At 46.7% G+C, this 14,432-nt stretch overlaps 1 protein-coding gene across 9 annotated transcripts in view; it reads left to right on the top strand.

The window, feature by feature from the left end:
* The window catches only part of Tiam1 (T cell lymphoma invasion and metastasis 1), a 348,780-nt gene extending 340,242 nt beyond the window's left edge, over positions 1 to 8,538 (top strand). For 8 of the 9 annotated variants that reach the window (XM_029470566.1, XM_029470562.1, XM_029470564.1 and 5 more), the window contains 3 exons: positions 877 to 964; positions 2,443 to 2,615; positions 6,048 to 8,538. In XM_029470566.1, coding sequence (XP_029326426.1) covers positions 877 to 964; positions 2,443 to 2,615; positions 6,048 to 6,517 — 731 coding nt within the window. In that variant the 3' untranslated portion in view covers positions 6,518 to 8,538. Of the gene's footprint in view, positions 1 to 876; positions 965 to 2,442; positions 5,953 to 6,047 lie in introns of those variants that run through there. The other variant, XM_029470567.1, reaches the window with a different exon arrangement.
* Positions 8,539 to 14,432: the final 5,894 nt, after the last annotated feature.

Here is a 14,432-nt window from a genome sequence, read left to right as displayed (position 1 = left end):
AGCTAGAGACAAGAGCTCCGGGGTTCTGGTTAGTACATCATGTTGTTCCAACAATAGGGTTGCAGATCCCTTTAGCTCCTTGGGTACTTTCTCTAGCTTAGTGTTATTCTTCCTATGGGGTCGCCATCCCCTTCAGCTCCTTCAATCCTCCCTCTAACTCTTCCATGGCGTCCCCGACCTTAGTCCAGTGGTTGGCTGTGAGTATCTGCATCTGTCTCAGTCAGCTGCTGGCAGAGCCTCTCAGAGGACAGCCGTACGTACTAGGCTAGAGAAGCCTGTTTTAAGTCACCCAGGTAACCTGTTTGGGCGTTAGCTGTGGTCAAATAAAGAGAGGACTCCAAAACATAAGCCAGTGCTGGCCTCCCTGTGCCCTGTCCTGGGGAAGGTGCGCACTGGGCTCCGAGGAACCATTGGCCCCAAAGAACTTAGCGCCTACCTGAACTAGTTCAGCCAACGAGGCTGGAGAGCAGGGTGGCTTTCCTCAGTGTGGCGCATCTGCGAGATCTTCATGGTGTTGTATTAAGATCTGTGTGTGTGCGCACTCATGCATGCTCATGCGTGTGTGTGCCTGTGTGTGTGTGTGTGTGTGTGTGTGTGAGAGAGAGAGAGAGAGAGAGCATGTGCATGTTCTGTAAGCCCCTCAGTCTCTTAACCACTTCCCCCTCTATCCAGCCTTCTGTTCTGTTCTTCACAGCACACACTGAGCTTGTAGCGTCCGTCTGTCTCTTTAGCTCAGGGTGGAGGTGAAGTGACTTTGGTCTCAAGTTGCTTTGCACTGTCTTAAGCAGACACCAAGCATGAAAAATTCCTCTGTTAAAAAAAATATAAGTAAGTCTGCTAAAATATGCCTAACCTGACATTTTAATTTATTTCCAGATGCAGAGGCGAATGCGGTATGCGAAATTGTCCACGTGAAATCAGAGTCAGAAGGGAGGCCCGAGCGGGTTTTCCACCTCTGCTGCAGGTGAACCGGGCTCTGGGAAGTCCCTGGGGCGGGACCTTCTTTTCTGTCTCTGCAGATGAGCCCATGCCTCCTCTCAGAGAAGTTAATACTTGCCAATGAACTGCAGCTGTGTAAATTAAAACTACTTTCATTAGGAATGCAGATGGGAACCTGGTTTGCTTATTCGCTTTCTGAAAGGAAGCGGGCACTCTTTTTGTAGAGCAGGGCGAGCTGTAAGGTTCCCTCGGGGAGTTTTGTCTGGTACTTGGCTTCGAACTCTGAGAGTCTGCTGTGAGAGGGAATAGGGGCGGAAGGTCTTACCAGCATTCCTAAGCTTTAAAGATCCAGCACAGGGACACTGACCGCTGTGATCACAGGGACATGTTGAGGGACTCCTAAATTGTTGATATTGATTGTCCCCTCTCCTTCCTTCCTCCCGTGCTTCTGCCTCCTTCTCTTTCTGTCTCTTCCTCTAGAATAGCGTATGCCATCCTGTTGGGCTTGAAATATGACCCATCTTTAATTAGTCGTGTGCATTCAGTGATTAACTCAATATTCATCTAGTTCTTCACGTACAGTACTAATATGCTACACACTGCCTGCAGTGATAACAGAATTCATACCATTGTCATCACTCATAATATTTTTAATGTTATTGCTAATATAATAAGAAGATACATTTATCAAACATTAAGGGCGCAATGTACCTCAGATTCATTGCTTCCTTAGCTTGAGGGGCAGCCAAGACTGACAAGAGGATGCTCTGCCCAGAGCATTACAGAAAATGCATTGACTATGTTCAATCTCTGCATTCAGATGGGCCACAGCCCACGAGACATGTTTGCCATATCATCTCTGGGCAGCGGCGGTGGCAGGGATGGGGCGGCGTGGTGCTTGGGGCTGATCTCCAGAAAACTGTCACTCGTGTGCGCACGAGTGCACCACATGGATACACATATATATGCACACAAATGTTGAACTTAAAGAAAAATAACTCTCACCTAGAAGATACTTTTCTGCCATGAGAATTGGGACTGTTTCACAGGTCTTAAGCACAGTTTTTAGGAATCTATCCTTGGTACTTAATGTGTGCATCAGGACCCGGCAAGAAAGAGCAAGCTCACTGGGAGGGCTGCCAAGGTGACAGTCTTGCGGCCCATTATCTCCTTAATATCATTCTACAGCAAGTATGTAAGACCGAGACTTAAGTGTCAAGAGCAGGATTCCGGCAACCTCTTGGTATCCAACAAGTTCATCGTTTATCTATTCATTATTGGTGGGACTCTGTCCTAATATGGCTCTAGAGGATGATTTGCAAACCGTGAAGGGATTGCATGTTTTACCTCTGCCACGAGGAGGCAGCTGAGCATGGAAATAGGGGTCCGTAGCCTCTTTCCCCTTCGCCCTTGCAGATGTTTATTTAGCTGCACCCGACGACATTGATAAGTTCCCTCTGTGGAGTCCTGGCTCCCTAACGCGTGTAAATCTTCTTTTCGTAGTTCCCCAGAGAGCAGAAAGGACTTTCTGAAGTCTGTACATTCGATCCTGCGAGATAAACACAGAAGACAGCTCCTCAAAACGGAAAGCCTTCCCTCAGCCCAGCAGTATGTCCCCTTTGGAGGCAAGAGATTATGTGCGCTTAAAGGCGCCAGGCCAGCCATGAGCAGGGCAGGTACTGTGGGGATTCAGACCTACAAGATCCCTGTCACCCCAGCTCCACTGTAGGTCTCCAGGGGGCAGGAGTTAGGCATGGTCTTGGGGGTGGGGGGCTGATGTAAGTAGGGTCTTCTTCTGTGGTGTGAGGCTCATGCCTTGTCTCCTTCCTGATGGGTTCTGGGGAACCTTCCCTTTGCTTGCGGTTCTTCCCTTACCTCAGCCTTCCCTCGCTGCCTCCCCTTTGGCTGGTATGCTCCTCTCTCATTGGCCAACCCAATGCATCCTCTTTTGGAAGGGGTTCTCTTAGCCTGCTTGTGGAATGAGAGTCACTGCTTGGCATGGCAGCCAGCTTTGTTCAGTAGAAAGCAGTGAGTTGAGGTCAGCAAGGTCATAGCCCCCTCTACTGAGAACACCGTGACTTCCCAGTCTAGCGGAAGACACAGCCCGTTCTCAGTGAGGATGCGGACGTGCTCTGGCATGGTAGGCCAGTTGATGCTGCAGAAGTTGACCCTCACTTCGTGCCTGTAACTTTAGTTTCAGCCTCTGGGTTAGTTTAGGGAAGGTTTCAGCTGCTACTGGGAAAGAAGAAAGTGGAGTTTAACTGGTTCCCAGTAAATTCCCTTGGAGCACTTGTCCCATGTCTCTGGAGCAAAGGAGGAGGAACACCATTGCCACCATGTGCAGATGGCAATAGAGCAAGGCCAGAAGAGTGGTATTTTCCCAATGCTGGACTTACAGAGAGCCATCCACATCCTTGCCCTCCTAAGATGCAGCCCAGAATTTTTCAGGAAGGAGTCCAGTAGAATAAATTTCCTTTACACGCAGGCAAACAAACAAACAAACCGATTTCTACTTTTGACACAGTCACCTCCCCACCAGTCCTCAGTCGTGTTGCAGAGATGCAGGAAGAGCTGTGACGTCATAGGCATAACCTACCAACCCTGACTCGGCCTGTTACAATCTTAGGTACCTTGAGATTGACTAATGGATGTCGGTGGAGGCTACCTGAAGTCTGTTCTCCATTCAGTTGATATGCTGATTGAAAACCTAGAACCCAGAATCCCAGACCCCAAAACTGCAAGGTTCTCCAAACAGCCTGAGAGTCATGCATACATCCATGCCCACGGCCTCTCAGGGAGTACTCTGTAAAAACAGGCTGTTGTTTCATGGCAAGAGAGAAATTTGTTGAAGTATTTTTTGTGCTCCTCTTGTTTGCTGAGGGGTGTTTAATTGGGAAATATGCACCAATCTCAGGGACCCTAACTACCAGTGGCTCTTGCTGTTAACTTAGGAACCTAAATTCAAAAGTGCATTTACATAAAACAAAACAAAACAAATCCAAAACACATATGCACTCACATTTTGTCCATAGGAGGTAGCAAAGTTTTTCTCCTGAGATGATCTTAGAAATAAAAAACAAACAAACTCATTACCTGCTATAAACCATTACAAATGCCAAGAGAAAGCCTCAACATGACAGCCTGTTGGATTTGTACAACTGAAAGCATATTTCTTTGTTTGTTTTCCTGCCAGAGGGCTCATTTTTTGGCTGAAAATTGTTTCTATCCACCCTGCCTTTGACGTAACTCACTACCATTGGAGTATGTGTGTTCCACAATTTCCAAAATGGAGCGCCAGTGGATCAGTCAAAGACTGCCTCTCTGAGACGGAGAGAGACCCACTAATGCCATCTAGCTTATTAAATGGCCTTTTCATAAAAGGCAGACAATCACAACACACTCTGCATTTCTCAAGACCCGTGTGCAGTCTGGAGAGCGTAAAGACAAATACCCCGCCTCCATACTTACTCTAAAGTGGGATTACTTCGGCCAATAACCGACCTAAAATTTCTCATAGTCTATAATCTTTTTATGGAAAATCTGAGGCTTATGGAGCAGCTAAAAGAATCTATCCCTATATCTATATTCCATAATTAGTATTTTGCTCTATTTTCACTGTTGCCCACCCATCTGCCATCTGCGTGCACCATCTTACCTTGGCACGTTTCAGAGCAGCAGCATGACTGCACTTGGCCCCTAAATCCCACCATGAAGGCCATGCTCACGTTTCCAGTAGACCAGTAGTGAACTGATGTCATTCAGATGTAGCGATTGAGTAGAACAAGGTTGGACTGCAGTGGGGTTAGGCTCAAAGTGAAGACGACACGTTTGTGCCTTCTCCCAGCGGAGAAGTAGCTTTCCATTTCCTCCCATGTTGCCTGGAGTTTCTTTCTATTCCCATCTTTAAACAAGTGCGGTGCCAGTCTGTTCTGTGTGTGGAGATAATGGGACACTCAGAACCTGGACAGTAGGTGTCTCCTGGCAGTTCTGAAGCAGCCTCGCTGCTTTTGAGACTTGGGTTCCAGGACAGCTGCTCCTGACTGGTGTGTGCGTTGCTCCCTCCATGGAAAAAGCCTGTGTTGCATTTCACCTCAGGGTGTCCGATGCAACAGTCACTTCGGCCTCCAGGGAGAAGTGGCATTGTTTCCACCAGAGCCATTGCGTGCGTGCGTTCTTGCGTGCGTGCGTGCGTGCGTGCGTACGTATGGCGAGTGGTGGGAGCATTCGTTGCTTGCTTGATTGGAATCTCTATTTGTTTGCTTGCCTTTAGTAATTCTGGCTTCCTGGAGGGCAGTGGAGTAAATTAATAAACCCCAATATTTTACCTTGGAGTAACTTTCTGTGGCGCACTGTTTCTCAGTGCTAGAGTGGCATCTGTTACTGATCTCTTAGGCCACTCAGGCACACTGTAGTTTTAATTGCACTGTAGAAGAGTTGGCGATTCACAGCTTGGAGTTAGTTAGGACTATGACTCTGCTTAGCCTCAGAGTTCATGTTGGACCTTATCAGAAAGGGTGCAAAGAGTGGACTGGAAGGGCAGTGTCTCTGACAACTGACATCCAGTCTCCAGGAATGTGATGCCCTCAATCTAACTGTGGGTGTTTACGTCCCTGGGGAGCACTGTCCCCAGCACAGTGCTCCAGAGAGCACAGCAATGCCTTCCCAGCACAACCCCTGAAGGCTTCTCTCAGGCTTATCAAACACCTCTCTCCTGGCTAAGTGACCCTCGGATAACCCTGGTAAGCTCTCTAGCACTGTGCCATGGGCACAGTAGTGTTGAGGACAGTCTCTGGCCCAATGCTGAGAACAGTAGACATCTGTGTTTCCTGTCTTGTGGGTGCACGGGTTAAAGTAGATTATTTCCTTCTCCATAACCCAGAGCCTCTAGTGTTTAGACCCTCACTCCTTACAGTCTCTGGGCCCATCCTTAGATCTGAAGATCCCTTCAGACATCTGAGCAAAGTAGACAACACTGGGATGGTAAGGGGTAGACCCCAAACTCCTGAAGCCCCATTCACCTTTTATGCTTCTTTTCTTTGCTTGCTGGATTTTCATCTCACAGTAAAGCATGTGGGGGTTTATTTTTATATTTTTGTGTGTGTGTGCAGTGTCTGCCCCAAGCAAGTCTCTTGGGAGGAGGAGGCGGCGACTGGCCCGAAACAGGTTTACCATTGATTCAGACGCCATCTCAGCCAGCAGCCCGGAGAAAGAGCCCCAGCAGCCCCCCGGTGGTGGGGACACTGACCGATGGGTAGAGGAACAGTTCGATCTTGCTCAGTACGAGGAGCAGGATGACATCAAGGAGACAGACATCCTCAGTGACGATGACGAATTCTGTGAGTCCCTGAAGGGCGCCTCAGTGGACAGAGACCTGCAGGAGCAGCTTCAGGCTGCCTCCATCAGTCAGCGGGCCAGAGGCCGGAGAACCCTCGATAGCCACGCCTCCCGCATGACACAGCTCAAGAAGCAAGCGGCCCTGTCGGGCATCAATGGGGGCCTGGAGAGTGCGAGCGAGGAAGTCATTTGGGTCAGGCGCGAAGACTTTGCCCCCTCCAGGAAACTGAACACGGAGATATGACTTCCTTGTCCCTTTAGAGAATATGTGTGTAGATATGATGCCGGCCCCACCCTCACTCCGCCCACCCTCCTGTGCTGTCCACGAGAATGTCCCCTTAGGTCGCACTCTTGCACACAGATTTTGGCAGCTGACTCGGGTCTGAAGCCATGTAGCCACCCACCTTCATCATTCTTAATGACATCAGAGAGAATCGTTCAGAATCCCAGACAAGCTTGAGTCCTTTCCTCTGTGCCAAGGGCTTTCTTTTATTTATTCTCAATTCATCGGGGCCTGAAGATTTAAAACGAAGAATCGATAGCGCTAGAAGTCAAACCGTCCCCACCACAGCAGTCAAAACAGGGACAGGACGGTGTGCACAGATTGTCCCAGCTCCACCTCTCTGAATCCAGTCTCGAAGCTGAGGAACCACCACCTTCAAACACACATAGAGAAACGGAACAGATGGAAACACCTGTACAGCGTGCAGTGTTCTGACTCCTTCCCTCTTCAGCGTCCGAGAATATCTGTGTATCTTAAGAATGTGTGAGGAAAGGGTGGTCGTCTCTGTATGATGAGCCTTTATTCTTTTTTTTTCCTTTCTTCTGTTCATGTCTATAGCTGGTCTTACTCTGTGTCAGTGTCTGGAAGCTCTAGTTTTGCAGAGAATTATAAAGATGCCAAACTCTTGGAAAAGAGATCCAAATTTATCACTTAGAGGGAGAGAGAAGAAAAAAAGAAACACTATTTTTTTGTATTTTCCTTGAGATGCAGGGGCACAAATAGATGAGAATTTTACAGTGTTAGGTGTAACTCAGTCTGAAAATGAGGATATAACCTTTTGCAGAGCAAGCGGGGCACGATGACTTTATATTTATACACAAACGGCCAACAAGAAGCTCATGCTAAGAATAAACTTTTCTGAGAAACAGAATTTTTTTTTTAATGTATGAATCTATATTTGAGATGGGAGTTTGGTTGGATTACAGGGACAGGAAATGGGGCAGTGTGTGTGTGTGTGTCTGTTGTTCATGGTGGGGGAGGGGAGCCTCCTCATGGGGTTGCCATGGCAATCATTGGTTTTCCCATCAAACTTGCATCTTCATCCACAGATGACCTCTCCTTCCCTGAGAGTCCACGGCAGAATCTTAGAACCTCTTCAGAGACGTCCTTTGCGGTTAATATTTTCTTCCATGCCAGTGAGACAGGGTAAACTCGCTACGGGGCCTAACCTTCTAAATGGATGTCCAGACAGGAAGAGCAAAACCCATTCTAGCACTTTCATTTAAAAAAAAAAAAAAAAGGTTTATAGCTTTTTGTTCCCCCCCCTCCTCCTCCCCATTTCACAATGTCCATTCCTTAAGAAGGGTTTAAATAATATGAAAACTTTGTTTTTGGAAATAAAAAAATATCTATATATCTATATATCTATATATCTATTTGGTGTTTGATACATCGGTAGGTACTTTAAAGACCTGAATTTTATAGTAGCTTTAGCAATTATATTTTATAAGAATCAGTTATGACTTTATATTTCCAGATAGAGAGTTCAGAACACCATGCTCTAAAGCCTTCCCCCACCCTGGCTTGCTTTCCTGCTTTCCTGACCTCTTACCCCCCGCCGCCCCCCCCCCTTTCGGGTTTCCAGGGCTTTGAGCTTGATCTTTTGAAAGTTTTATTCTATTAAAGTTTTTACCTTCTGCTTTTCTTAAGAAGCTCTAGAGTGGTTTCTATGCCCTTTGTACCACTGCACTGTTCGTAACATCTCGGGGTCGATTGCGGCCGGATGGGAAACTGAAGCAGAGGTGTCGGATAGTCACATTTTCTGGTCTCCCTGCAACACGTCCATCGGAAAAAAAAAATACTGGAAAGTCTGGTGCTTAGAGAGGGTGCCATTGTCTCTTGTATATACGGTCATGATGTGTCTATGTCAAAAGTTCTTATATATTTCTTTTATAAGCTGAAAGAAGGTCTATTTTTATGTTTTTAGGTCTATGAATGGAACGTTGTAAATGCCTGTCCAACAATAAAAGTACTGAAAAGGGCTTCGACTTCCCTGCGCCTTTTTTGATAGAGGGTGGAAGAGCTAAGTGCGGGAGAGAGCAAGTCCAGGAGAGAAAATTCCCGTGATTGTGTGTGTGTGTGTGTGTGTGTGTGTGTGTGTGTGTATACAAGTGTGCTTGCACTCACACACACACACACACATGCATGCATATATGCATGCATGCATGCCATAGTGTGCCTGTGGAGGTTAGAGGGATAGCCTACAGAAATGATTCTTTCTTGTCACACCATGTAACCCCAGATACTGCACTTAGTTAGGTGCAGTAGCAATGCTTGTTACCTGGTGAGCCATTTTGGTGGCTGTGGTGTGTGTGTGTGTGGTGTGGTGGGGGAACAGACATGGAGGCACCTGTCTGTAACCTCAGCACTCAGGAAGCAGTCAGAAGCTGAGTACATGTTTGAGGCTGGCCAGGGATGTATAGCTAGTGAGACCCGCTGCAGAGCGAGGCCCTGCCTCCCAATGTAAGAAAATTGAAGTAGCTATTGTGATCTTCCAGGGAAGATGCTCTGGCAAAGCTTGAACTTGTAACCAAAATATAAATAATATTAAGCATCCTGGCCTAAGGTGGCCAGTACTACTGTGCTTAAGTATGTTATTTTAAAAGAAAAGACATGAAGTTGGGACAAGATGTGTTGAGTGGGTTGTGTGGGCAGTTGGTATATATGATCATATTTTCTTATACATATGAATGAAATTCTCCATAATGATTTTTTTTTTAAATACTGGTCTAAAGATCTGGAGAATAAGAAATCAAAAACAGGGCCAGGCAGCTGGGGGTGTACATCTTTCATCCCAGCACTCGAGAGGCAGAGGCAGGTAGATCTCAGCTCGAGGCCAGCCTGGTCTACTCAGGGAGCCAGAGCATCCAGGGCTATGTAGTGAGACATTGTCTCAAACAAACAAACAGAAATGCAAAACACTCATTGCTTACTAAGAACCTGTGTATACCTGTGTATTCCAAAACCGAGGGTGCGTGCGACACTGTATCGTTTACCCAGGGTAAATGATACAATGTTTGCTTATACAACAGGGACCTCCCACTCACTCAATGCTGGCCATGCCTGATAGAACACATGTCATATGGGACAGCCACTGGGTAGTGTTGCAGAAACGAGAAATGGGCCTGCATTTAAGTCAGCTGCAGGGTTCTTCACAATAATTTTCAGTCCATGGTTGGTACAATCCAATTTTTTTTCCTGTCTCTTGCCTTGTCCCAATGTGAGCAGGCTGAGGGGTTTGTGAGGGGTTTCTAAGGGTGCTTGAGGTGCAGTGCAGAACTCAGGTGTGGGTGAATCAGCTTGAAACTCTGCATTCTGTCATGAGGGCCTGCAGCCATAGGCTACTACAGACCCGGGACAAAAGGTGGTCATTGGTCACTGTTCTCTGTCAGAGGTCCAGAGTCTTGAACAGCCTTACCTGGTCAGGCATCACTCTCCCCCCCCCACACACACACACATGCTGCACACATAAACATACACACACAAATGCACACACCCGTGAACACACACACACATTCCCCATGAACTCCATGTAAATTTTTTCCTTGCTGATCGCCTAGTCTATCTAGCTCATATCCTTGCTTGTAGGTCTGTGCTCAGGCAGAGGCATCTGTGGAACAATAGCATCGGCTGCCCCAGGATGATGAGAGAAACGCAGAAAACTGGGGGCTGGGCTGGGGCTCAGTAGGAAAAGTGTCTCGCTTCTCAAGCATGATGACTTGAGGTTCAATTCCATAACCCACATAAAACGTCAGGTTTAAGAGTACACACCTGAGGCTGGAAAAGGGACCGGGGTTCAATTCCCAGCACCCACGGGACAGGTCACAACTGCCTATAAATCCAGTCCCAGAGTATATGATACCCTCACACCAATACATATACAACAAATAATTTTTTTTTAAAAATATCTGTCTGTAATTTCATGACTAGGGAGGTTGACCTAGGATGACTGCTGGGACTCACTGGGCAGTCCGTCGAGCTGACTCAGAGTTTTCCAGGTCCTTTGAGACCCTGTTTCAAGGGTTAAGGTAGGGAAGAGCTGAGGAAGGAACGCGGTGTTGACGTGCGGCGCTGTCACCACCACCATCGCCACAGGCACCCGCCCCTCCATGAACACACACACAAGAGGGATACAAAGCCCTGACTTCAGGCAGAGTGACTGAACCCAAATCAGTGCAGTTCACGGGCGTTCTCTTATCTGATGAGCCTGAACTTAATGTCTAATGAGCCTAAGGTGAACGGTTTGATGCTGGAAAGGCATCTGCACCACACGCCATCTCATGTATGCACACACACCACGTGTGTGTGCGCGCGTGTGTGTGTGTGTGCGTGTGTGTGTGTATGTGAACGGTGTCCATGAGGTCAGAAGAGGGGTTGGTTTCTGGGGAGAAAGAAAGGAGCATCTAGCATGTTCCTTTCTATACTGCAGGTAGCCATGATCAGCCTACATGTGGCCCAAAACCGTGCTTCACCCTCGAGTCTTCCCCAGGGGAGCCTGGCTTCCTTACCTGACCTCGTATTTACATTCTTTGGGAGAAAAAGGCTTGATTGGATAGGATTTCCTCCTTCCACCCACCCACATCAGGGCTTTGTTGTTTTGTTTTGGGGAAAGCCCAGCCAATAGTCTATGAAGAACATAACAATAGTTAATTCTCCATACATTTTCCCCCTCTGGACTGTCTCCCGTCATGATGCGGATTCTTGTTTTGCCCCCAAATTTAAATGAAGATTGAGGGTTTTTTTTATGATAGTGGTAAAATCAAGTTTATATCCCAGACAAGGTTAGTATACTTTTTATCCAAGATCTAATATAACTTAAGGAAAATAAAAAGTCCCCCTCTATAAAAAACAAACAAACAACCCCCCCCCCCCAAACTGCAAACCAACCAACGGAATCAAATAAAACAACCAAGAATCCTGTAGACATTTTAAGGATAAAGTTTATATAAAGTTGAGACTCAGTAGCTGGACCAGAGACATCCTAGGACCCAGTTCTGGCTCCAGCAGATAGTTCATAGTTCAGTCTTAAACTCAGACAGATAGCAATGTGGTCATGACTCCAGGAATAGTATCATTCGGTTTGTGGACAGAGGAAAAGCCCAGGTAGGAGCGGGGTTGAGAACAAGTTCTGTTCACTTGAAACAAATCTTTGATGCCTTTTATTAAAAGCCATCACATAAAATGGTGTGTTTGTAGAAAACCAGGGTTCTGGGTTTTCAACGAACCTTTCAAGTCTCAGGCAATGTTTGGCCACTGATGGGAGAAAGGTGAACCAAACCCCAAAGAGCAATGATCCTGGATCCAAAATATCTCTCTCCAGTGGTTCACAGAGACAGATCATTTCAGGGGAAGCCAGGCCCTGGTGTTGAGATTCTTTTGTAAACTCCATCTGCCTGGGAGAGTGCTTGCAACCTAAGTGCACTCTCTGTTCACCACCATCTTCCTTCTGCTTGATAAAAAGAGCAAGGTTCGTCTCAACCATCCTTGATCACACTTAGGAACAAAGACCTTTGAGACACCAAACAGGTATGAAGACATGGTGTGCTGAGAAATTAAATGATGACATTTTATCCACAGTCTTAAATCTCAACTCTGGAGGTTCTCCCACATCTTGTCTGTTCACGAGCCTCAGAGAAAGCCAACAACATTATCTTAGGGTTACCTTGCTGTCAGGAGACACCATGACCAAGGCAGCTCTTATAAAGAGAAACATTTAATTGGCTTACAGTTTGAGAGATTCAGTCCATTATCATCATGGAGGGAAGCATGGCAGCATCCAGGCAGGCATGACGCAGGAGTTGCTGAGAGTTCTGCATCTTGATCCACAGACAGCAGAAGGAGACTGTGTGCCGCCACACTGAGAGTAGCTTGAGCATAGGAGACCTCCAAGCCCACCCCAACCGTGACACATTTCTTCCAAAATGGCTACACCTACACCAACAAGGCTGCACCTTCTAATAGTGCCACTCTTTGTGGGCCAAGCATTCAACACTCGAGTCCATTTCTATCACACCACCACAAACATTAATAGTGAAGGGCAGTCTCAGAGTTTTTAGTACTGTGATAAAACATGACCTATAGCAACCTAAGGAGGAGACCCAGCTTACAGCTTGTAGTCCATCATCCAGGGCAGGAACCTGGAGGCAGGAACTGATGCAGAGGCTGTAAAGGTGAGTTGCTTACTGGCTTCTTCTCTATGGCTCACTTAGCCTGCTTTCTTTTAGCACATGGGATCTCCAGCCCGAGTGGTACTGCCCACAGTGGGCTGGGCCCTTGTAGTAGTTTGAATGCACTTGGCTCAGGGATTAGCACTATTTGGAAGTGTGGTCTTGTTGGGAGAAGTGTGTCACTGTGGGAGTGGGCTTTAAGACCCTCCTCCTAACCATGTAGGAGTCAGTCTTCTCCTAGCGGCCTCCAGATGAAGATGTAGAACTCTCAGCTCCTCCTGCACCATGCCTGACTAGATTCTGCCATGCTCCCAACCTTGATGATAATGGACTGAATCCCTGAACCTGTAAGCCAGCCCAAATTAAATGTTGTCCTTATAAGAGTTGCCTTTCATGGTATCTGTTCACAGCACTAAAATCCTAAGACAGCCCCTCCTGTGTCAATCAACTGTCAATCAAGAAAATGGGCCACAGGCTTGCCTGCAGCCAGTCAGGTGAGGGCGTTCCCTAGTTATGATTGGCTCCTTTTCTGGAATCACACTAGCTTGTATCAAGTTGACACAAAACCCAACAGCACAAGCAGGAAAGATTTTTTTAATCGAAATTTCCATTTGGAGAAAATAGCGTAATAAATCTTCAGAGTACTAAGATTGTCATCTTTAGGTTTAAACAAGAAAAATTGGGGTCATGGCTGTGAGATGCAGTAGGTAGGTGAGCAGTTTTGGTTAAACCCTGCCTGGGCTTGTGATCATTTTCTTGTTCTACAGACTGTTTCAAAGGAGTCCTGGTCACTTGAGGGAACAAAACAGTGGTCATGAAGCGATTGTTTCTGCTTATAGGATAATGTGTGGCAGACGATATTCCTGGGGAGACATGAACAAATATCTGTCTTTTAACTCCAGTTATGAAATTGACCACAGATCAAAGTAATAATACCTCCAGAGTTCAACCTGCAGAACCGGTCGGTATGTTTATTGAGCCGAGGCACAGGAGCATGGGTGACCTGCTTTAGTCAACCTGCCCATGGTAGACTCAAAGAGGTTGTAGACTCGTGTCTACACAAGGTGCCAGCAGCTGGACAGACCATCTCCTCAGCAGTTATTACCACTTGTATGACCTTAAAGAGCCTTGTGATTCTGTTTCAGTCTCAGGGACTTCCTGGCCTCCTGAGTTGTTTACTTCTTGAGTCTTAATGAGCTTCTTTGCAGGAAGTTGCTATGCAGCTGCTGGTACCATCACTGTGGGCTGATTTGTCCATAAGGTTCTGTTACTCAGAATCCAACCTAACTTCAGGGTTAGGACAACGATTAGAGATTTTCAGGCTCATCTTCGGGACCTGGCATAGGACACTGTAAAATTGACAATGCCTTGTTACTCGGTGTGCCTATAGCTTGAAGGAGAATGAGATGGCTGGGTTAAGTACCACTGGTTATTAGCCAGATGCTCTTTGATTCGTCAACATGGCTAACGCTGAATTAAGGCGAGTCTGACCCAAATAGTGCAGACAGACACACCGTGAGAGCAGGAGTAGAAGACCTCAGCCCTTCTGCAGACTTGCAGGCACATAGGCACACACGCAAATGGTTGGCGATCTTCAGCAAAGGCAAATGCTCCGTGTGTTAAAACGTTGACCAAGGAGCTAGCTTTTGCAGAAATTGGGTAGTTGCTAAAATTTAATTTCAATCAAATAGAAGACCTAATCAAGGTGT

Source organism: Mus caroli, chromosome 16, assembly GCF_900094665.2.
Source record: "Mus caroli chromosome 16, CAROLI_EIJ_v1.1, whole genome shotgun sequence".
NCBI classification, from domain to species: Eukaryota; Metazoa; Chordata; class Mammalia; order Rodentia; family Muridae; genus Mus; species Mus caroli.
The sequence above is the reverse complement of the archived record's forward strand: the minus strand, read 5'-3'. Positions and strand labels throughout refer to the sequence as shown.